The sequence below is a fragment of the Mastomys coucha genome, unplaced genomic scaffold, assembly GCF_008632895.1.
Source record: "Mastomys coucha isolate ucsf_1 unplaced genomic scaffold, UCSF_Mcou_1 pScaffold22, whole genome shotgun sequence".
In the NCBI taxonomy this organism is placed as follows: domain Eukaryota; kingdom Metazoa; phylum Chordata; class Mammalia; order Rodentia; family Muridae; genus Mastomys; species Mastomys coucha.
Genome location: NW_022196905.1, coordinates 129,924,846 through 129,948,961, shown reverse-complemented (window position 1 = coordinate 129,948,961; position 24,116 = coordinate 129,924,846). Strand labels below are relative to the sequence as shown.

Sequence of the window (24,116 nt, the reverse complement as noted above, 5' to 3'; positions counted from 1 at the left end):
TTTTTTCTTTTATTTTTTTTGAGACAGGATTTCTCTGTGTAGCCCTGGCTGTCCTGGAACTCACTCTGTACACCAGACTGGGCTCGAACTCAGAAATTCACCTGCCTCCCAAGTGCTAGGAATAAAGGCATGCACCACCACCACCGAACGGATTTTTTCTTTTTATGTGTGTGAGTTTGGCCTCCATTAGGTTGTAGTAGGTACATGCAGTGCTTATGAAGTTCAAAAGAGGGCGTCAGATGCCCTGAACAGGAGTTAGAGATAGCTGGGAACCTCCATGTAGGTGCTGGGAATCAACCCAGATCCAGTGAAAGAGCATCAGTTGCTCTTAATTGCCAACCATCATTCTGGCCTCTCTTTTTTGGTTTTTCGAGACAGGGTTTCTCTGTATATCCCTGGCTGTCTTGGAACTCTGTAGACCAGGCTGGCCTTGAACTCCCCAGTGCTGGAATTAAAGGTGCCACCATTGCCTAGTCTGGTCCCTCTTTTTAATTAGTTCAGAGGGACAGTGTCTCGTGTAGCCCAGGCTGGCTTCATGTAGCTGAGGGTGACCTTGCATTTTTGATCCCTGCTTCCACCTCTCAAGTGCTAGGGATGAACACCAGGGCGTTGCGCATGCTAGGCAAGCACTGAGCTACATCTCCAACCTCTGATTAGTAGGCTCTTTTTTAGTTTTTATTTATTTATTTTTAAACCATTTTTTGTATTTATTTATTTTTATTTATTTATTTATTATAAGTACACTGTAGCTGTCTTCAGACGCACCAGAAGAGGGCATCAGGTCTTATTACGGGTGGTTGTGAGCCACCGTGTGGTTGCTGGGATTTGAACTCAGGACGTCTAAGCCATCTCTCCAGCCCTCTTTTTTAGTTTTGAGACAGGGTCTCATTGTCACCAAGGCTGCCATCAAGCAGGTGTTATTATTAGAGGCGTCTCACTGCCTTGCACTGTTCATATAAACCCCTGCATTCTCTTTTCCTCCCTTACTAAGTAGTCTGGTTTCACTATGGAGGTGCTGCCTTCCCACCATTCTAGGCTGTAAACTATATACAGCTGCCTCAGGGCTTTTTTTTTTTTTTTTTTTTTTTTTTTTTTTTTTTTAATGTCCTCAAATTCCATTTTAGGTATCAGTTATCACTTTGGTTATGAAACTGTCATCTGGTTGGCTTTTTAAAAAAAGATTTTTATTTTACTTATTTATATGTATGTGGGTGTGGGTATGTGCATGTGAGCTCAGATGCCCACAGAGGCCAGAACGCGCGCGTTCGAGAGAGGGAGAGGGAGAGGGAGAGGGAGGGAGGGGGGAGAGGGAACGAGAGGGAACGAGAGGGAGCGAGGGAGCCTGTGCTTAAGTTGGAACTCACTGCAGTAGAGACTGGCCTTAGACTTGGGATCCTCAGGCATCTGGCATGCTGGCATGGCTGGTCTGTCTGTCTCATTGCACTCAGAGTATCTGGTAATTTTATAATAGCAACAAATGTAGACTTTTAACTAAATATCTTTTTCTTATTTGCCATGGTGGGAATTGAACCTAGGTCTTGTGTGCCATGCATGTGCTACAACTGAGACACATGCTCAGTCCTCTTGCTTTTGAGGCAAGTTCTCAACATAATATCATCAGCAGCAGGCCTTGCTCAAACTTGTAGTTGAACTAGGATTATGATCTGTGCCACCAGGCTCACCCCAATTTTATTTATTTATTTATTTATTTATTTATTTATTTATTTATTAATTAATTAAATTAAGGACAGGACCATGCAGTCCTGGCTGTCCTGGAGCTTGCTATGTAGACCATGCTGGCTTTGAACTCAGATCTCTCTGCCTTCTGAGTTCTGACATTAAAGGTATGCAGTGCTACTGGGGGTCACTGTGTCTGGCCCCTCTTTCTTTTTCCTGTTTGATTAATTTGCAAGGAAGTAATAGGCTAGGTGGGAACTGTGTGAATTGATTTATTGATTGAGCCAGGTACTTGCTGAGCGGCTAGCATGATACCCACTATGTAGCCCTTACGTGGATGGTGGGATTACAGACACCACCACTTCAGCTCTCCTTTGTAAGGAGCTGTGCCACGGGCTGGCCAGTCTGGGCCTCCCTCAACCTGTTGGGGGAACAGGGTCCTAGTCAGGTAGATAAGGCGTTGGCGAAGAAATGACAAACAGAAACAGACACAAGGGAGTGCTGAAACTGAATATAATTTGTACAGAGTAGAAATCAGGTTTATATGGTATACAGAGAGCAGGGCAGACTACAGAAGTCGCATAGGCAGGAGATGGTCACATCAAGGTCAGTACAATCAATCAGCCAGGTGCAAGATGGAGGAGCAGTGGTGTCATTCTTCAGACTGGGTTGTCCTGGCAGCCCCAAGATAAACTCTCAGGGTCTGTCTTGAGGCAAGCATCTGAGGGTCGTATTTTAGCATTCCTTGGCTGTAACGTAAATAATTAGTGAGGGAAGCCCTATAACTTCTCTCTAGTCAGTAAAAGAATTCTGCCTTGTGTGGGACTGCTCTTAATAATTAGTGCCTGACGGCTATCTCTAACTTTGGAGGCACTCTGTCTGATAAGACAGCTCCTTTGTAGAAATTCCAAGCTAACTACAGCTAGGAGATCGATTAGGATTATTGAAACACTGGAAGCCAGGAAACGATGTTAAGTTTCAATTTTAGCTATAACAAAATATTTCTTAGGGTACCTTTATGCCTGAATAAAGAAAGCATGCAGATCTCTCCACAGATTATAGCAGAGATCAATCTGGAACACATCTGAGTTAGGAGATGTCAGTGACTTGACTACCTCAGGAGGCTGACTCCTTTTGAAGTGTACACCTCAGTTCTGTGGTCAGGTTTTTAGGCCTGTCCCAGGCACAACTGAAGTAGACGAGTTCTGTGTAACAGCTGGTAGAAGGTAAGCAGATTGCCACCAGCATTTGACCTGAATAGAATGCTTCCAGTGTACACGGATTTTAGCTTTGCTTGTTAATAGATAAGAAGGAAAACGCATTGTCTTTTTTTTCCCATATGTAGACATGGTCTCATGTAGGCCAGGCTGGCAAGTACTCACTATGTAAACCTAGGATGATTTAGAACATCTGACCTGCTTCTGGCTCTCTTATCTAATACCGGGAGTACAGGTACCACTTGAGCAGACCAGGATGTTGTTAGATATATAGATGATTTTTTTTTTTTTTTAGATTTATTTTTTAGTTACTATAAATAAGTGCATTGTAGCTGTCTTCAGATAGACCAGAAGAGGATGTCAGATCTCATATGGGTGGTTGTGAGCCACCATGTGGTTGCTGGGATTTGAACTCAGGACCTTCTGAAAAGCAGTCGGTGCTCCTACCACTGAGCCATCTCACCAGCCCTATAGATGATTTTTTTAAAGATTTATTCCAGGATTTCAGGTGGTTATGAGCTATCTGACATGGATGCTGGGAGCTCATGCAAGAGCACTTGAGACATTTTTCCAGCTCTATTTCTAGCATTTTTTTGGGGAGATGTCTCATGAAGCCAGATTGACCTCATAATCCTAAACTTCTGATTCTCCTGCCTCTATTACCCAAACTCTGGGACTGTACAACCATGCCTGACTTTATGCAGTACTAGGAAAGGAATCAGGACCTTCTGCATGCTCAGTGGGCCCCCCTATGAACACATGCCAGGCAAGAGCTCACCCCTCGCACTTCAACCTTTGCCCAAACCCTTTTAGTGTCTAGGCCGCTGCCTAAATTTTATGTTTGAAGTCACTATGAATACATTTCTTCTTCTAAGTAATTTTGTTACATCATGATTAATTTATATTGAGAGACTGTAGGTCAGAGAAAACCATGGGAGTTGGTTGTCTCCTTAGACTCTTGCAGCAGGCACGTTTACCTTCTGAGCTAGCTCACTGGCCCTGAGCACTTTTTTCCCTTAATGACAATGACAAGATGTGCGTATGTAGTCCAGCCTTTTGAGTTCTGGGATAATAGACTTACGACTGCAAGCTTGGGCACTATACAGATGGCTCAGTGGTTAAAACACTTAGGGCTCTTCAGGGGTATGTACAGTCTTAGGCAGCTCACAGTGCAGGGAACTCCAGCTCTTGGGGATTCTTCTACACTCTACCCTCTCTTGGCCTCCGTGACACCTTCACACAGACATTTATGTAAAAGTTTTAAAAAGACAAATATGGCTTATATTCACATACAGAGCCTCAAGTGTCAGTCCTGGGGAAATAATTGTGTGTACATATGTATATAAGCACACGCACAAAGTATGCAATGTCTGTTTTATCCAGATCCGAACCTCTTAGCTTCTTGGATCATTTGTGTTCAGGTTGGTCATAGACTTAGTAATATTTCTCTTGTTTTAGTTGAGACAATAGTCCCTCTTTGTAGCTTTGGCTGTCTTGGAATTCTGTGTAGACCGAGTTAGCCTTGAACTCAAAGAGATCCACCTGTCTCTGAGTTCCTAGGATTAAAATGTTGCATCACCAGAACCAGCAATTTTTAAGATTCAGTATTAATGAAACTTTCTATTTTAAGTTAATGTAGCTCAGGCTGGCCAGGGACTTGAACACTGTAGTCAATGATGAGCTGGAACTCTCTGCTTCTGGCTTCCATCTGGGGTTGTAGCCATTCACTACCAAGCCTATTGGGGGTTTGGTTTTGATTTGGTTTTGAGGGCTGAGCAGATGGCTCAGTAAGACCACTTGCTTACATACTTGACAATTTATGTTCAATCCCTAGAACCCACATGGAGGAAGGAGAGGACCACCTCTCACAAATTGCCCTTTGACCTCTACATGTGTGAAGTGGTGCCTTTGTGCCCACACACAGTAAATACATTAATTTTCTGAAGTTTTAAAGGACAGGTATAGTGGCACATGCTTACCCTAGCAGTAAGGCAGCAGTGGAGGATCTCGGGGTCAGTCTAGAGAAGTAAGTCCTTGTGACTAGAAAGGAGTGGAGTTGTAGCTCAGTTATGGAGAATTGCCTAGTGAGGCCCTGCATTTAATATTCAACATCAACATCACAGAAATGAGTTGAGAATGGTCTGGAGTGGTCTCTTGTTTTGTACTAAAAATCAGGTGGCTGTAGAAGGGAACATGTATGACATTGTATGTGGGAAATTGCCGCCCCTCCCCCTTTTCTCTTTGTCTTTTAGTGTCCCCACTCCTTTTTTAGGGTAGGGACAGGATCTCGTCTGCCTCCCAGGGTAGAGACAGGATCTCTCAGCACAAACGGGCAGTAACTGGCCTTCTGCCTCCCAGGTTTGGAGATGACCTGTGTGTAAGTGCACACTCCCTTTTGCTACTTTGACTTTGCTACGTTGACTTTATTTTCTTTAATGAAAACTTTAAAAAACTCAGGTTTGATAGTATAAACTGCAGCCCCCTCCTTGTGCACACACACACTCACCAGCTCTCCACTTTACAGTATATTGGCAGTGTGACTAAGACTTTGCTGCTTTCCTGGCCCCCTTTGGGATTATTTACCATTTTGGTGATGGCTTTTTGACTACGTAAAATTACCCCTTATTTGCCACAGATGCTTAAATTACCAGCCGTATCTTTGCACTCAAATATAGCAGCTTCAAAGTATAGAGGTTTTTTCCCCCTTAGGGCATTAAATCCAGATGGTAGATAATTTATTTCCCTCCCCTTGTTAAGAAGATGCTTAACCATCAGCTCCTACTGTCAGGAGGGACCTGAGACCCTGGGTGGGTTGGGAGTGGGTGGAGATGGTGGTGCGTGGGTAAGCTCTGCTCAGCATGGAGTGCTCCTCTGTCTCTGTTCTTCCTGCCTTTATTCCTTTGTTTTTAAGACAGAGTCTTACTATGTAGCTTTGACTGTCTTGAAACTCACTATGTATACCAGGATAGTCTTGAACTTAGAGATCTACCTCAGCATCCTGAGAGCTGGTATTAAAAGCATGTATCCCATGCTTGGCTTGCTGCCCTGTTCTTTAAACTGATAGACTAGCTCCAACCCAGGCTAGAGAGATGGCTTAGCGGTTAAGAGCACTGACTGCTTTTTTGAAGGTCCTGAGTTCAAATCCCAGCAACTACATGGTGGCTTAAACCAATCATAATGAGATCTGATGCCCTCTTCTGGTGTGTCTGAAGACAGCTACAGTCTACTTACATATAATAATAAATAAGTCCTAAAAAAAAAAAAAAAAAAAAGAATAGCTCCCACCCAATTCTTGGAGACTGCATATTAACTCCATTCTGCTTTTCTGTTAGGCACTGTTGTTTTCCTAGCTTGGGGGTGGGGGAGACGGTGAGGAAGGTCAGAGGACAACTTGCAGGAATGTGCTCTCTACTCCCATCACGTGGATCCCGTGGGATTGAACTCAGGTCCTCAGGCTTGGTGGCAAGTGCCTTTACGCACTCTACCCTCTGTTACCCTTTTTAACCCATGGGGCAGCTGGATGAGGCCTACGCAGGCCTGTGCTGCAGCATTAGTGTATGGAGGCCGGAGGTCTGGAGCCTTAAATTGCTCTTATTTATTTTTTTTTCTACCCTATTGTCACTATTTTAATTCTGTTCGGGGGTAGGGGGGAGGACGTGGTTGTCTTCTTCAACAACAGTTGGTAGGTTCCTGGGATCCAAGTCCAGGCTTCATGAAGGCTTGGTGGCACGCTCCATTGCCTACTAAGCTATCTTACTGACACTGCCTTGTCTTTACTGTTGTTTCTTGAGACAGGATCTCCTACTGAACCCGATAGGCTAGATTGACTGGACAGGAAGCACTGGAGCTTTGTCAGCTCTTCCCTGCTGTTAGCATTTCATGGTGTGCTATCATCACATGTCCTTTCATGTGTGCTGCAGTCCCATCTCCCACTGTTGTAAATACTTTTTCCTTTCAGTAGGCAGCAGAGTGTGGTGGCATGAGGTGGCAAAAGTTATTTGCTCCTGTGAGCTACATAAATGGTTTCCCTCCCACAATGGGAACTGGCCATTTAAATATTTTCCACTAATCACCCACATCATATGTGTGTAGTTACTATTATTATGTAGTATTATTCTTGACAGTTCTACAGTGAAGGAAAAACATACAGTAAACATATATTAAGATTCAAATTTTATCCAGGTCGTAGTGGCTGTGGACACTTTAATCCCAGCACTTAGGGTGCAGAGGCAGGGGTAGAGGCAGGCAGATCTCTGAGTTAAGCCCAGCCTGGTCTACAGAGCAAGATCCAGGACAGCCTGGGCTACACTGAGAAACCCTGTCTCAAAACAACAACAGGAAAAAGGTTGAGTTTGTATTGACATTTCTCATTTAGGTCTGTGGGTACATGTTCCCATGAGCAGCCGTGTTGCTGCCCGTTTTTTTCCTGCAGACCACGTTGACCACCCACTCCCAACCCACCCAGGGTCTCAGGTCCCTCCTGCCTCTCATGTGATGGCATTTCAGGTTCGAGGCTCCACACGGGCTTGCATTTTTCTTCCTAGGTTGGCTCAGGCTAGCCATAAATTTCATCTTTGTTTCTATCCCAGACTACCAAATGTTAGATTCTAGCATTGTACTGCCTTACCTGACAATGTTTTTTAATGTTGGTGTATATTCCATTGCAGACACCTTTTCACATTTAATTCTTTTTATTAACTATCATTGACCCTGTGATTCACTATGCTTTAGATATCATTTAACTGGAGAGGTGTTGCGAGTTTAAGCATGAGGAGCTAAGTGCAGTTGTTTTGCTATCAGTCCTGGAGTTACTGCCAAGAAGGAAGAGATGAATGCTGGCACTAAAGTGGAAGCACCTCACAGGAGGAAAGTAGAACCTTTTAGTCCACCAGAAATGTTGCCATTTTAGTCAGGTATGGTGGTACAAGCCACAGTCTAGCTCCTAGAGGGTCAGTGTAAAAGGATTGCTTGAGTTCATGAGTCGGGGCCAGCCTGGGTAACCTAGTCAGGGAGTCCTGGTCTGTTGTTTTGTTTTGTTGTTTTTTTTTTCTAAGACGAGTTTCTCTGTGTAGCCCAGGCTGTCCTGAACTTGTCCTGTAGACCAGGCTGGCCTGAAAACTCAAGAGATCCACCTGCCTCTGCCTCCCAAGTGCTGTGATCAAAGGTGAGTGCTACCACCCATCAAGTCCTGGTTTTAAAAAAAAAAAACAACAGATAGGTTGGAGAGATGGTTCAGTAGGGAAAGGCTTGGATTCAGAATTAGATACACCAAACTCTGGTGTGGTAGCACCCATTTGTAACCCCAGTGCTCTTAAGGCAAGATGGGAAGCAAAGGATGCCCAGAAATTCATAAGCCAGCTTAGCCTAATGTATGCAGTGGAAAAAAATGAAAGGACACTTCAGATAAAATCAAATAGGCCCTGGCTCAAACAGGGTGCAGGAGAGGAAGCATCCTTATGCCCAGGATCGTCCTGACTTCTGTAAGCATGTATTTCTATGTGTATGTGTGTACTGTTTATATGGATAGTAAAACATTTTGGGGATTTATGGACTATCTAAGGGGGAGGGATAGAAATGATTTCTATTTCTTCTCAACAGGAAGTTTTAAATGATTTAGTTATCACTATAGATAGGTAGCATCCCGGGAATCCTCTATAGATAGGTAGCATCCCGGGAATCCTCTATGGAAAGGTAGCATCCCGGGAATCCTCTATAGATAGGTAGCATCCCGGGAATCCTCGACTCTGAGCAGTTGAGAATAACAAATACCAACTTACAGGGGAAGCTCCTAGCTATTAAGTTATTCAGATGGAAGAGGAGGCTGGTGATGCAAGCTTATGTAATCTCGGCATTCAGTAGGCTGAGGCAGGAGAGTTGAGTCCCAGATTAGCCCTGTCTGAACAGCAAGACCACATCAGTAAACAAAGGCAGATCAGGCAGGCCATGGCCAGCATATTTAGTTTGCAACCGTCCAAGACAGCCATTTGAAGCTGGGCACTGGTGGTGCATGCCTTTAATGTCAGCACTCAGGAGGCAAAAGCAGATAGAACTTGAGTTCCAGGCTAGCCTGGTCTGCAGAGTGGAGTGCCTGTGAAGGAAATGGCTAACTGGGGGGATGACTGAAAGGATGCAGTTACCATAAGCTTGGTCTGAAGAACACTTTTGAAAGTTGACTCATTAGGTGACTTTGTGAAAGGACCCTAAAGCAGTGCAACCTCTAACAGTATTGTTCACTGAGGTGATAGACACCAGGGGCTGCATGTGGGTTGGCATGTCCAAGGTCCTGTATGTCTCATGTAGCTCAGGCTGGCTTTGAACTTGCTGTGATCAAGGGTGCCTGCAACTCTCTGGGAGCTGAGATTATAACCATGCACTACCATACCCTTACATTCTGTAGAAGCTGTCTTGTCATCTGGATTCCATCCATCTCTGGCCCATGTGTACAGTTATGGCTTTGAGCCCCAAGACCCCCTCAGATTGGTAGGATTCACTGATGTCCTGGTCTAAGACCTTAGCTCAGTGTCTTTACTCATGAGAGTTAACGTATTGAGGCTTCGTGGTGCAAGTTGACAGTTAGTAGGGCTGGAATAGGCAGAGCAGATGAAGACCCTGAAATCACACTAGCCAGAGGAAAGAAAGAGGGCACGGCTAGTGAAGCTTTGCTGTCCTGGGATTATCCCAAGGGGTTGTACATGCTAAGCTACCATCGCACCTTACCCGGGACTACAGTGAGTTAAAATACAACATGAAAGGACTGGAAAGATGGCTCAGTGGTTAAGAGCACTGGCTGCTTGCTCTTCCAGAGGTCGTGCTTCACAACCATATGTAGTGTGTCTCTGATGTCCTCTTCTGGCCTTTAGGTGCACATGCGAGTGTTTGCAGGGCTGGCGGATGGATGGAGAGCACAGGAAGGGTGGAGTGCTGGTACTGTAGATGCCGCTCTTTCTTTAGTGTTGTGTACTTATTTGATAGGGTGGCACTGTGTATCCCTGGCCAGCCCCATGCTCAGAGATCCACTACCTACCTTCCCAGTACTGGAATTAAAAGTGTGTGCCACTGTACTCAGCTAAGGTTTTCTTTTGTTTTCAGATGGGGCCTTACCTTGTAGCCTTGGCTGGGACTAGAGGCATGCATTTACTATGCTGGGCTTCCAGCTAATTTTTTTTTTTTTCTTGAGTCAGGCTTTCTCTGTGTAGCCCTGACTGTCCTGGAACTTACTCTGTAGACCAGGCTGGCCTCGAACTCAGAAATCCACCTGCCTCTCTGCCTCCCAGGTGCTGGGATTAAAGGCGTGTACCACTACTGCCCGGCCCAGCTCAGTTTTTAACTGTGTATTTATTCACTGAGAGGTGGGTACAGGCAAGTGTGTGTGTGTGTGTGTGTGTGTGTGTGTGTGTGTGTGTGTGTGTGTTTGAGCCATGGAGTAGGAGTGGGTTTTCCCGTTCCCCGAGTCCTGGGGTCAGTCATCAGGTTCACTGAATTTGGAGTATTTTAATCGGGAGGATGTGTGTGGAGGATGTGTTGGGTATCTTGGATACCCTGGGGCTGGCCAGGGATACACAGTGCCACCCTATCAAATAAGTAAGTTTACCAGATTATTTGTGTGTGAGTGTACTGTGGAGGCCAGAAAGAATGACTGGGAGCTCTTAGAGGAAGAGTGATGTGTGGGGTACTGGGTGGGGGAGTCACATTCCTCTGGAAGGATGGTAAGGAAGAGCCACCAAGCAGTCTGCAGTCACTCTCAACCCTAGCTTCAGTGTCGCCCTCTCTCTTGTCTAAACCTTGGGAGGAAGCTTCTACAAGGTAGAAGAAGCTGGTACCCCCACCTCTCTCTTTTAAATAAACATTACTTTATGTGTGGGTATTTTGCCTGCATGTTTGTGGACCCATATGTGTGCAGTTTGTGTGCAGAGGCCAGGAGAGGGTGTGGGATTTGCTGATGGTTGTGACTGCTGTCTGGGTTATGGAAATGGAACCTGGGTCCTGTGAGAAAGCTACCTGCTGCTCTTGACTGCTGAGACGTTTCTCTAGGGCCAGATTGCACGTCTTGAGGGGAGGTACTGCACACCTGGAAGGAAAGGGGTAGGTTCAGCCATCTTTATAAACACTGGGCTGGATTCATCCAGTGTAGATTCAGTCATCTCACAAATACTGAGAGTGCCTAAAGGATACCATGGTGATTGACTAGGGAGTCACTGGAGCAGACTGGTCACACTGGGGCACTAGTCTGAGAGACACAGGGTTGTCCAGAGGCAGACAGCTGCAGAGCAGAGAGCCTTCTAATGATGGGAACCAGGTTGTCATATCTTGGGCACTGGTAGCCTAAAGTAGTTTTTTCCCTCTCTAACAGACATTTGGGTGTGACTGCTGGAGATGCTGTTGGCCTTTAATGCTTGTCTCTTGCATTGGTAGGTAGGAGGTAGCTAGCACCCATGGCCTCCTCCCAGTAGAAGCAAGCGTAGGGCTGGAGAGAGTTCATAGCATCCGTCTAAACAGAGGCGCTTGGTGGCACCTGTTGTAATCCTAGCCTTAGCAATGACAGGTGGCTCTCCAGAACTTCTTGGCCATCTAGCTTTGCCTACTTAGTGAGATATCTCAGGAAAACGAAGAGGACAGTCAGTGAAAGACATCCAGAGTTGACTTGACCTCAGCCTCCATTAGACATGTCAACATGAACCCAAAATGTAGGTGCTTTGGAAGTTTTTAGGTTTTACTCTTTTTGTTTTGTTTTAAAGATTTATTGTTTGGGGCTAAAGAAATGGCTTGTACTAAAGAGCCAGGTTCCATTTCTATAACCCATAGGGCAGTCACTAACATCAAATCTGACGCCCTCTTCTGGCCTCTACAGGAACTGCACACATGTGTGTCCCACAAACATACGCAGGAAAAACACAAACACATAAAATAACACTTAAAAGAGAGGTGGAAGGGACCAGCTTCTTCTACCCTGTGAACTGCTTGTAGCTGCTAAGGAAGTAGCTACCTCCTACTATAGGAAGTTCAATTCCCAGCACCCATATGGTTGCTCTCAAGTGAGCTGCCACTGCCCCTATTTTCGAGACAGGACTTCTTTATGTAGCCCTGACTGCCCGGAACTCACTCTAGATTAGATCATGCTGGCCTCTTATTCCGAGATCTACCCGACTCTTTGAGACAGGGTCTCATGTAGCCCAGGCTAACCTTGAGTACCTGCATCTTCTGCTTTCATGCTCCCACATGCTGCTGTTAAAGGCTGTGCCGCTACCCCCACCTTTATTTTTCTCATTTAGGAACAACAGTACTATGTCATAAACAATTATCTGCAGGCCCAGAAAAATTACAGTTGAGTGAGCAACCCATTTCTGACTATAAAGTTACGAGAATCTATGGAACCCAGGCACATAGCTATAATCTCTACAAGACCCCAAATGTGGGATAACTGTACACATTCTTTTAAAAGAATGTTTGTGAGTTTAGTGTGTACCATGTAGATCCAGGAGCCTTAGAGGCCAGAAGAGGTAATGAGATTCTCCACAGCTGGAGTTACAGATGGTTCTGAGCCTCCTAGTGTCTGCTGGGAACCAGGTTTAGCTCTCTGCAAGAACAATGAACACTGAGTTATCGAGTCATCTCTGTCCACTTAGAAGAGAGTCTTTGAGACAGAAGCTTGTATGTGGTCCTAGGGTGGTTTGGACCTTAGCCTGCCTCCTGAGTACTGGGATCACAAGAATATGCTACCATACCTGCTTTCATCTTTAGAATTCTTAGTCCTGGGATGGGGAGCAGGCGGCTTTGATCCCTATGCAGCTCTGTCATTGTTGGGGCTGGGGAAAGAAATTTTCTCACTCAGTCATACCTGTAAAGTGAGTTTATGTAATTGCCCATTTTACAGGGTAGCTGTAGAGAGAACTTGGTGACTGTTATAAAGTCCTGAGTTCCAGCCCAGTTGTATCCCCCTCCGAGACTGTGACCTTGGCCCTGAACATGCCATGGATGTCTGCTGGCATCCTGGGATGGTTCCCTTTGCCCTGTTTTACTCAGCTCGATAGCTGTTAGCAAAGCAGATCTGGTTGTCACTGTCCCGCTGGAGCCTCTAAGCCTCCCTGGCTGTTAGGTTGCCCTAAGGAGACTAGCTTTCTGAGCCAGCCTGGTGGCTCACCTGGCTAGCACTTGGGAGTTGGAGATTGGGGGAACAGTCTGGGCTACATGACATCCTGCCTTAGGCAACAACAGAAAGGACCCCAAAAAAGCCATCCTCTTCTTCAAGAGACAGAGACCAGGATCCATCACACAGAATATCCATGTCCTTGGTGTACCACAGTGAGGCTGAGTGCAGATGTTCTTGGTTTGATGTATTGTTCTGTCAGTGTTGTCTCTCATCACACTGTTTGAGACAGGGTCTTGGTATCCAGCCCATGACCTTCCTACCTTAGGCTAGCTCGTCTGGTCTTGAAGGGTGTGTTGCCTCAAGATTTCTAGAATTAGCTTGTGCTGGGGGTTCCCAAGGTTACCCTTGGATTCATTGATCTGGCAAGGCCCAGTCTGCAGAGGAAAGGCCAAGCATGGCTGCCAAGGACATGGCATTGGGTGCAGCCAGACAAGTGAAAAGACCAGTGCCCACCAGGGAAGTCTTCTAAAGACCTTAGGGAGTGGGGTGGGGGAGGATGTCCTGGCACACTGGATGCACAGGAAGCCTAAACCACTTTGCAAAGACGTAATGGTTCTTAACCCAGGGGGTGGGGTGGGGGTAAAAACCTTCTCAAGATTCAAGTGTCCAAATACCAGCCAAGGGTCAGGGCAGCCTTACAGACAGGCCTTCTAAAGATAGCCATGGGGAAGCGATTCTGTTAACCCTTTCTGCATAGGTGCCATTTGGTTTTAAGGTTCTTTGGTTATATAAATTATCACATTCTTATTGGTTTTAGTTTATTATTTAGTAAGTATGGGCTGCTTTTGGATATACAAAAAATTGTAGCCAACCAGAACTGTGTCTGGTTTATTACGTTGCCCAAGCAATATGGACATTCTGGAACATTCCGTAGATGCCTGTGCATGTGTGTGCCTTGTACTTTGCTGCTTTGTTTCTTCTGCTCCCACTGCATTTACTTTTTCATGGCTTCCTGGCTATTTTATGCAATAGTATTTTCAACTTATAATCAAGGTTTAAAGCAAAACTGAGCAGAGTCCACATGTGCCCCTTGCCCCAACACAAGCAGTCTCTCTCCTGCCAATACGCTCAACAGAGCAATGTTTGTTGTAATTTATGAACCTGCAGTCTTTCATGAATCTGAAGTTTTAGAGGACAGGATCTTGTTCAGTAGTCCAGGCTAGCCTTGGACACCCTCCGCTTAGCCTCCAGAGGGCTAGCTAAGGTTGCAGTTGTGTGCCACCACAGCACTCTGCCACTGCCATGTCTGTACCACACAACCTTACAGTCTACGTTAGCGCTGCGCTCCCTCTTGGTGCGGTGTAGAATTTTACAAAAGGATCTGTCTGTCTTTACTGTGACAGCTCCACACAGGGCCCTGTCCCTGAAACTGCTGCTGTTCCCTTTTGTGGCTTTATTGCCTCAATTCTTCCTTGGAGGGATTGTTATCTGATTGTCATGCTTACTATTTACCACCATAATTGTTACTTTGTAACTTTTACCCAAAAGATGGTGCAGGATAGAAATCCCTTTCCTTACATGCTTCTTCTCAAAGACACCTCATCTCTGGTACCCAGGGATGACTAGGGGCTTGTGATCCCTTTGCCTCCGCCTCACAAGTGTTCATAGGCACACTCAGTGTGTGTGGTATTAGGGCTTCAAACCCAGGCCTTACCTGTGTCATAGTTCAAGGGATCTGACTCTCTCACATGACATATATGTAAAACACCAATGCACATAAAATAAAGATAAATCATTAAAAAATGAATTGTACTCATCAGGGGTTTGGGGGAATACAGGCCAGATGATCAGGAGTTAGTCTTTTTTTTTTTCTCCCATGGAAACTACTTCATGGTTTTGATTTTTTTTTTTTAAATTTTTATTTTATTTTGTTGTATTTAAAGGAAAACTAATTTCATGTTATAGACCTTTGTGATCTGCCATGTGGGTGCTGGGAATGCTGGGAATTGAACTCGGGTCCTCTGGAAGAGAGTCAGTGCTCTTAACCACTGAGCCACCTCTTGAGCCTGTATGTTCTTTGTGGGTTTTTTTGTTTTGTTTTGGTTTGGTTTTTGGTTTTTTGAGTCAGGGTTTCTCTGTGTAGCCCTGGCTGTCCTGGAACTCACTCTGTAGACCAGGCTGGCCTCAAAGTCAGAAATCCGCCTGCCTCTGGCTCCCAAGTGCTGGGATTAAAGGTGACAGCCACCACGGCCCAGCTATGTTGTTTTTTTGAAAGAGGGTGTGTGTGTCTCACTAGGTAGGGCAGGCTGGCCTCAAATTCTCAGAAATCCTCTTGTGCTGGGATTAAAGGCATGTGTCAATATGGCTGCCCTTACCCTTCCTTGACTTTGTGAAACAGTGTCACATTGCTGGGCTTGGGGCTAGATTGGTGGCCCAGAACGGCCCATTTTTCTGCCTGAGTGTTGGCATTGCAGGCGTGCTCTGACTGACCCAGTCCTCCAGGGCTTAAGGTAGTGGGCACTGCTGATACTATTTCTGATATCTTTCAGTCAGGTTGAGGTAGGAGTGGGGAAAGGTCATTCCCCACCCCACACTGCGGGTTAAACCCAGCACTCTATAGTCTGCTTTGTCTCCACCATGTTAGTTGTTCTAAAGCAGAACACAACTTTGAAGGACAGCGATTTACACTTGCTAATTATCTAGGTACTGAGAACATAGTCTGGGATCAGGGTCACATGACTAACAAGAGGGCATGATGGTGGACACCTAACACCCAGGAGGCAGGGCCAGACAGATCTCTGAGTTGCAGCCCATCCAAGGCTGCACAGTGAAGTGCTCTGCTTCCCCTCACCCCAAAAGAGGGAGCGATTGATGAGTTTTCAATGTTGAAATTACTTCTTCCCTGAGTGACAGGCTTTGTAAGTTCCGTGATAAATTGCCATTTTGAATGCTATTAGATTTTTCCTACCTTTAATAAAAATATACAAAAGCCTTTTGGATTAGATGGGTGGCTCAGCTGGGAAGGGTACTCGCCTCCAAGCCTAAGGATCTGAGTTCAATCCATGGGACCTAAATTATGAAAGTACAACATATATATGCCAAATGGATAGACAATTTTTAAAATAGAAAAATATTTTAAAGGGGGATAGGGACTGGACATCCTCTTGCAGGGGACCCAGGGTCAGTTCTCAGCACCCACACAGCAGCTCACAACCGTCTGTAACTCTAGGCCCAGAAGTTTACTCTGGCACCTTCAGGCACTGCACACACAAATGTACATACATGAAGCACAACTACTGTACACATAATGTAAGGAAAACATTTAAGAGCTTGGAATTAGCTTAGTGGTTGGTCTCTGTGCTGCTCTTACAGAAGTACCTAGGTTTGGTCCCCAGCAATCACATGGGGTGACTCAAAACTGCCTGTAATTCCAGCTCCAGAGGACCTGATACCTTCTGGCCTCTGAGGGCATCTACACTCGGATGTGTACAATTAGAAATTGGGCTGGGTGGTGGTGGGGCATGCCTTTAATCCCAGCACTTGGGAGGGAGAGGCAGGTGGCTTTCTGAGTTCGAGGACAGCCAGGGCTACACAGAGAAACTCTGTCTCAAAAAAAAAAAAAAAGATATTGGATATAGGGTTTAAGGTTTTTTTTTTTTTTTTTTTTTTTTTTTTTTTTTTGGTTTTTCGAGACAGGGTTTCTCTGTATAGACCAGGCTGTCCTGGAACTCACTCTGTAGACCAGGCTGGCCTTGAACTCAGAAATCTGCCTGCCTCTGCCTCCCAAGTGCTGGGATTAAAAGCGTGCGCCACCACCGCCCGGCTAGGTTTTAAGTTTTTAAGTGTGTGTGTGTGCACTACTTGGGGCTGTGGATGGTGTGGCATATTTTGAAACTGAAGCTATAGAAGGTTTTGAATTGTTTGTATGGGATCTGGGAACCAACCCTGAGTCTTGTGAGAGTAAAAGTGCTCGTAATTGCTGAGCTGTCTCCCCTGCTGGCATCAGTTGTTTCTCTGTGTAGCTCTGACCCTGGCTGTCTGGGAACTCACACTGTAGACCAGGCTGGTCTGGAACTCCGAGGTCCTCTGCCTTCCTTCCCAGTGCTGGGATTAAAGGTGTGTGCCCACCATGACCAGTTGATGTGAGATTTTTAAGGGGGAAAAAGAAATTGTTTTTGATACTGGGGATGTGAGGCAAGTACTTCCCACTGCACCATGTCCCCAGGCCTCTGCATTTTTATTTTGGTACAGGGTCCCTCCAAGTTCCCAGGTTGGTCTTTAACCTGCTCTGTTGCTCAGGCAGACCTTGGACATTCTGTCCTCCATCCTTTGTCCCCTCATGGCTCAGACAGTGAGCCTGCCCACCTGGCTCCTTTCTTTGGGAAGAATTAGAGCTTAAGGTTTTCCCCTCTAACTTAGTTTTCACTGGCAGAGAACATGGAGAATGTTCCAGATGTGGCTGAGTTACTCTAGCTAAAGGTTGCTGTTGGCCTTACACAACCTCCATGTTGCAGTTGGCTGCAAGGAGACAAACTACAAGCACCCACTGCAGCCTCTGGGCTTTGGAGCTAGAGCAGAGCCATCGGTGTAGTGTGCTGATGAGGTCACTGGAGCTTTAAATAGCACCCAGCTCTTGAAATAAGGACAGCATGATTTAGGGCAAAGGCCAGAACTAGATCTCCATGGCCGCAGGCACTTGAGCTCTTCTGGCATGTGAGCGGGGATTGGGTTGCACCACAGCAGGGCTTGGGTTTCTCCAGAGACCGGTGAACTGGCCTGTGTCTGACCGTCCGTCAGTCCGTCCGTCCGTCCGTCCGTCCGGGCTGCTGCTGAGGCTCTTAGAAGGAATGTAAAGAGTTGGGGGGGGGGAGGCCAGCCCAGTGGGACAGTGCATCTACATTCAGCTGAGGGATGGTCGTTGATAAGGAAGGCGGGGCTCCCTGGGGAGTACTGCTACTGAACTGGACGTCTTTCCATACTTGTAGCACATACTTCATCATGAATTCAGTACTCTACAATGGCTCAAGCTTTTAATCTCACCATGCCAGGGGCAGGCAGGTGTGTTCTAGGTCAGCCAGGACTACATTGTAGTGAGATCTTGTTTCAAGGGTGGGAAAAAGCATTTGTCCCAAACACCTAAAAATGCCTGTGATCGTGCAGAAATCTGTTTTTTTTTTTTTATGGGCATGATAGTCAGTTGGAATATAGCTCACTGGTAGAGGGCCAGACTAGCATGCCAGAGGTCCTGGTTTGATCCCTAACACCACACAGATATAGCAGTCAAAGCCTGGAAAAATGCACCGGTTCACTCCTAAGGTCACCCAGCAGGCTCTTGTCTTCTGGTGTTTTTGTACTGACTGAAAAGGCCTCAGGACTCGGAAAGAGTTAGGCAGGTTGGTCCACACTTAACAGTCTACCACTGCAGAGCCAAGTAGAGGGGTTGAGAGGTTAAGGCCAGGGCTTGCTTGCTTGCTTGCTTGGTTTTAGTGGTTTTTTTTTTTCCTTGTCAACTTGACACAAGCTGTGGGCAAGGCTATCTGGAGGTGTTTTTTCTTGGTTAGTGATGTGTGGGGGAGGAAGTGAGGCCCAGCCCACTGTGGGTGGTACCAGCTCTGAGCTGATGGTCTTGAGTAGTATGAAAATGTAGGTTGAGGAGCAAGCCAGTGAGCAGGTCTCCTCCTCCATAGCCTGACTTCCCCCAGTAATGGAGTGTGACCTAAGAGCTGTAAGAAGAAATAGTGCTTTTTGATCATGTATTTATTACAGCGGCAGGACCTGAGGTGATGTCAGCCTCCATCCATCCAGGGTGGATGGGCACAGGGTGGCCACAGCATCACAGCTGCAAGCCTCCGTCGTCTGCTACTTGGAGTCCTGATGGAGCTGGAGCCTCATTCTTTTTTTTTTAAGAATGATTTATTTATCTTATGTATATATGAGTACACTGTAGCTGTCTTCAGACCAGAAGATGGCATTAGATGCCATTACAGATGGTTGTGAGCCACCATGTGGTTGCTGGGAATTGAAATCAGGACCTATTGGAAGAGCAGTCAGTGCTCTTAGCCGCTGAGCCATCTCGCCAGCCCTGGAGCCTCATATTTTATTTTATTTTATTTTTTGGTTTTTCGAGACAGGGTTTCTCTGTGTAGCCCTGGCTGTCCTGGAACTCACTCTGTAGACCAGGCTGGCCTTGAACTCAGAAATCCGCCTGCCTCTGCCTCCCAAATGCTGGGATTAAAAGTGTGCACCACCACCGCCCGGCATGGAGCCTCATTCTTAACTCCTGCTGTCCACTAGGAATGAGATGGCCAGGGATTAATTTCAGGTACTGGGCTCAGGGTGAGGTGTAGTGCATATGAGGCCCTGGGTTCCATGTGCAGCACTAAGTGGCTGCCATACTTGTCCCATCTTGGTTTTCCCAGTGTTGCAAGTTGGAACCTAGCAGTAAAGGTGGCCCTTTACTGTTTAGCTGCGGCTGCAGCCCCAGCCCTGAGAACTGTTGTAGCCGTCAGACAGTGTTAAATCCATTTCCCTAGTTTGCTAAGATTCCACAGTGATCAGGATCTTAAGTTGTTGGTCTTTTCCTTTTCTTCTTTTTTGTTTTTTGAGACAAGATCACTATGTAGCTCTGATTGTCCTTGAGTTTACTATGTAGAGCAGACTGGCTTCAAACTCAGATATTTTCTGTCTGTGGATGTTTTACGTCCATGTGTGTGTGCACCACATGTACCTGGTACCTGCAGAGGCCAGAAGAGGGCATTAGATCCCCTGGACTTGTAGTTACAGATGGCTGTGAGCCACTATGTGGGTACTAGAAAGTGAACCCCAGGTCCAGGAAGAGGAGCCAGTGCTCTCAAACTCACAGAGATTGCCTGCCTCAGCTTCTCAGGTATGGGGTTTAAAGGTGTATGCCACCAACCTCCTGGTTTCTCCAGTCCCATTTTAAAATTCTTTATTTCATTTATTTATGTGTGTTGGGGGAGTTTATTTATATGATATGTGGAGGTCAGGGGCAACTTGAGAGTGAGTTTTGGCCAGTATAGATGCCAGGGTCAAACCTGCATGGAGGCTTGACAGTAGGCAGCTTCACCCTCTGAGCCATCTGTCCTGGCCGTCGCCCACTGTAGACTTCATTTCTGTGGTGTTGTCATCTGTTTGTTAAGCATAGGAGTAGAAAAACTTCCTTTTTGCTCAAAAGTCAAGTTGAGGATGACTCATTCTTTCCCAGAGGGACCATGACTCAAATAAGGGCACTGGTTAGCTTGAGGGCGCTCGCTCTCCTCCTGAGAACATAGCCATCTCGTGCTAAGATTGCTAGGTGTCCATGTTACGGGAGAGGACGGGCTGAGGGTCCTTCTTGTTACTGTAAAGCCACCTGCAGTCCTGTCACTCACTCGCCTTCCTCCTGGGCACAGTGCAGCCTGTCTTTCTGCCTGCTCACTGCCTCGATGGCTGATGGACCTGTTGTGGGTTGGTGTAAAGATAGCTTCGCTCTATTATCGTCAGTGTCTAACGGTGCTCGGTCCTTCCTCCTCCAGGTGACAGAACTGAATGAACCACTGTCCAATGAGGAACGGAACCTCCTGTCGGTGGCCTACAAGAACGTGGTTGGGGCTCGCCGCTCCTCCTGGAGAGTCATCAGCAGCATCGAGCAGAAGACGTCTGCAGACGGCAACGAGAAGAAGATAGAGATGGTCCGAGCCTACCGGGAGAAGATCGAGAAGGAGCTGGAGGCCGTGTGCCAGGACGTGCTGAGCCTGCTGGACAACTACCTGATCAAGAACTGCAGCGAGACCCAGTACGAGAGCAAGGTGTTCTACCTGAAGATGAAAGGGGACTATTACCGTTACCTGGCAGAGGTGGCCACCGGGGAGAAAAGGGCGACTGTGGTGGAGTCGTCTGAGAAGGCCTACAGCGAAGCCCATGAGATCAGCAAGGAGCACATGCAGCCCACCCACCCCATCCGGCTGGGCCTGGCACTCAACTACTCCGTTTTCTACTATGAGATCCAGAACGCCCCGGAGCAAGCATGCCACCTGGCCAAGACCGCCTTCGATGATGCCATCGCCGAGCTCGACACTCTGAACGAGGACTCCTACAAGGACTCCACTCTGATCATGCAGCTGCTCCGAGACAACCTAACGCTCTGGACGAGTGACCAGCAAGACGACGACGGCGGCGAAGGCAACAACTAAGGCCCAGGTGGACTGGCAGCGCACGCTGATGCTACTACTGCAGTCTTTATTTTTTCCCATGAGTTGGGGGTCGGGTGGGGGAGGGGAAAGGGAGGGCTGACCTTCCCAGGGAGAAACCCACGACTGTCCTGTCTTTGATTGCCTCTTTGACATTTTTGCCAAAATACCACTAGTGGAAAGTCAGGCTAGCTATGCTGGTATCGGAGTAGCAGCCTCACACAGGCATCCAGACTGTTGTGCAGGCTTGTGCAAGTGGAGCTGTCTGCCTTTAGTTTAACTTATTGCTAGACGGTAGGGTTCTAAGAAGAAAAACCGGAGATGGATGGCCCTCATTCAGTGCGTTCTGTGGTTCCAGTAAGGATTCTGTCCACACGCTCTCGTCTTCAGTTCCATGGCTGTTCTCTCTGTTGCTGTGCTCTCTCGCGCGCTCTCTCCCTCTCTCTCTCTCTTTCCTTCTCCCTCTCCCTCTCTCTCTCTCTCTTCTCTTCTCTCTCTTTCTCTCCTCTCTCTCCCTCTTTCCCTAGGGTGTAAAGTTATAGTTTAAATTACCCAACTGGACAGGCTTAGAGTGGAAGGCACAACCTTTGTAGATGAGTCAGACATGGCCCTGTATTTGGAAGTCCCCGACGGGTTGACAGTATTAACACTAAATTCTAGTTTACAGTATTTCTACATGACAGCCATACATGACACCAAGCCATGGGTTCTGAGTTTTCCCTTGTCAGTTCGGCTTTACATCTGTCCTGGTTGGTCTGGCTGTTCATCAGCTCTAAACGTGGGGAGAGTTGGAGCTTCCCGTTAGGTTTTGGTTGATGGGTGCTTGGCGGAGGCTGTGGGGAATACTTTCTTTTTGGTTCTTCTTTACTCTTTAAGGCAATCCCATCACAAAAATAGAAACCTTTAAGTATCACACACGCACACACACAGAGAAAACGGAGAAAATTCAGGTCTGTATGTCATTTATCAGAGACACCTGCTCTCAGCAGCCAGGGCTCCGTCTCAGTGTCACTGCCTGTTGAATGTTCCTCGGCACCCGAGTCTACCCTGCACCTTGTGCCAGCAGCATGCAGGTGTCCCGAGGCATCCGACTGGAGTGTAGAGGGTAGGAGGTTATCAACAAGACGTGGAGCATCCCTGCCAGCAGCTGAGCCAACAGGAAACCCACTAGGAAGAGGCAGTTCATTGGAGGGAGCCTGGTTCCTAAGCCAGTTGTCCCTCCAGCCCCCTGCACTCCTTTCCCAAGTGCTTCTTGGAGGGTAGCCAGGGTCAGCAGGAGCCTGAGCTTTCCTGGCCTGCAGTTTTGAATGAAATCATAGTTGTTGAGATTGGCTTCTCTCATGAGGTTGCTGCACATGTGACATTGAAGGAAGCCATGCTGCTCTGTCCTACATGGTCCGTCTCAGCCCTAGGTCCCTCATTCTCACTGTGGATAAACCTTTCCATAAACATGCCCTATTGCATGCAGAGTGTGCAGTTTATGTCTTCTGGAGAACCCATGGTCTCATGGGTTCCCAAGATGGGCAGCGCCCAAAACTTGCTTTCCTTGTCTTCAAAGGCCCAGCAGCTACTTTGTCTCTTACCGAAGCCAAGCTCCCACTTAAGCTGAGTAACTTAACGGGATGCTGGTGACGTAGCTGGAAAGAATGATGCCCCTCTGCACAGCCCTCCTAGCATGCCCTTCCTCAGAGGCCCCTCCTCATGCTAGTGTGTGAGTCCCACACTGAGACCCATTGAAGACCACAGGGAGGAAGCTAGGCCACCAGAGCCATGGACGGGGTCGGTGGGGCTTCGCCTGGTGGTTTGTCTCCATGTCCGCAGTGAGCATGTCCGTGTCCCGCTTGTACTGTTTGGAAATGACCTACTGGAATTGCAAAACCGAGTTTCTCTTTACATTTCAGCCTTGACCTTTGCTGTGTTCTAGAAAAATCATGTGAGGGTAGAACTGAAGAGGGAGAGCGGGAGACCTGACTCGAGCTGGATGGTCCTTCTCCTCCCTTTACTGTTGAGAAGCGCACCTGCCTCTGATGCTGTCTCCAGGGCCGCCCGCGGTTGCTCCTCCATCCTATTGATACAGTATTGTGCATGCTGGTGTTGTATTTCTATACGGTAGCTTGACATTTATTAACTTACACTGTAGGTGTTATGTATTCCTATGACAAAAAAACTTAAGACTTCAAATTTTTTTTTAAACTTTTTTTTTTTAATTTAATTCTTTCCTTTCAGGGGTAAAGTTTGCTTTACCAAATAGTGATTGTAACAAATTGATCTGTTTTGGATGTTGCTATAGTGACATGCAGTTCTATATTTTGTTTTTCAGGGGGGAGGGGACAAAAGAAACACCAGTGTTAGCTTACTCTTAATGTCTGGTGTTTGTCATGGTGAAATTATAACTATTACAGTGTAGGAGAACGCCGCGGACGTTCTCTGAACGCGCCTCTGTGCTTTCTCGTCATGTTATGCAGTGAAACTATTTTTAAGGTCTAATCAAGTGATTTTTCCCCCTACTCCGTGTTTCGCTAAGGAATTATTTCACACACGGACCATTCTTAGCAGTTTCCTCAGTGATGGAATATTCATGAATGTGAGTCATTATGTAGCCGTCGTACATTGAGCAAAATAAACTTACAGATCTGATGTCGGCGGTACCTAGCTTCATTTAATAGAGTTTAACTGCTTTGTTTTTGACAATTTGATTGGAAGTGGGTGTCCTCCACCTCCAGTCAGGAATGACGCTGGGCGGTGGTGTGGGGGCTCAGCCATACAGAAGATCAAAGGCGGGGGTGTAGCTCAGAGGCCCGGCTCTTGTCTAGCGGTGGGAGGGTTAGGATTGGCTTCCCAGCACAGTGTGTGCCGGTGAAGATAGAGCAAGCTAGTTTGGTGGTTTTACACTGTGATCCCAGTACTCGAGACTCTGAGGCAGGAGGATCACAAATTCAAGTCCAG

At 46.7% G+C, this 24,116-nt stretch overlaps 1 protein-coding gene across 1 annotated transcript in view; it reads left to right on the top strand.

Moving 5' to 3' along the window:
- Ywhag (tyrosine 3-monooxygenase/tryptophan 5-monooxygenase activation protein gamma) overlaps positions 1-23,807 on the top strand; it is a 29,247-nt gene extending 5,440 nt beyond the window's left edge. Inside the window, exon 2 of the mRNA XM_031338251.1 lies at positions 20,517-23,807. Coding sequence (XP_031194111.1) covers positions 20,517-21,173 — 657 coding nt within the window. The 3' untranslated portion in view covers positions 21,174-23,807. The remainder of the gene's footprint in view (positions 1-20,516) is intronic.
- Positions 23,808-24,116: the final 309 nt, after the last annotated feature.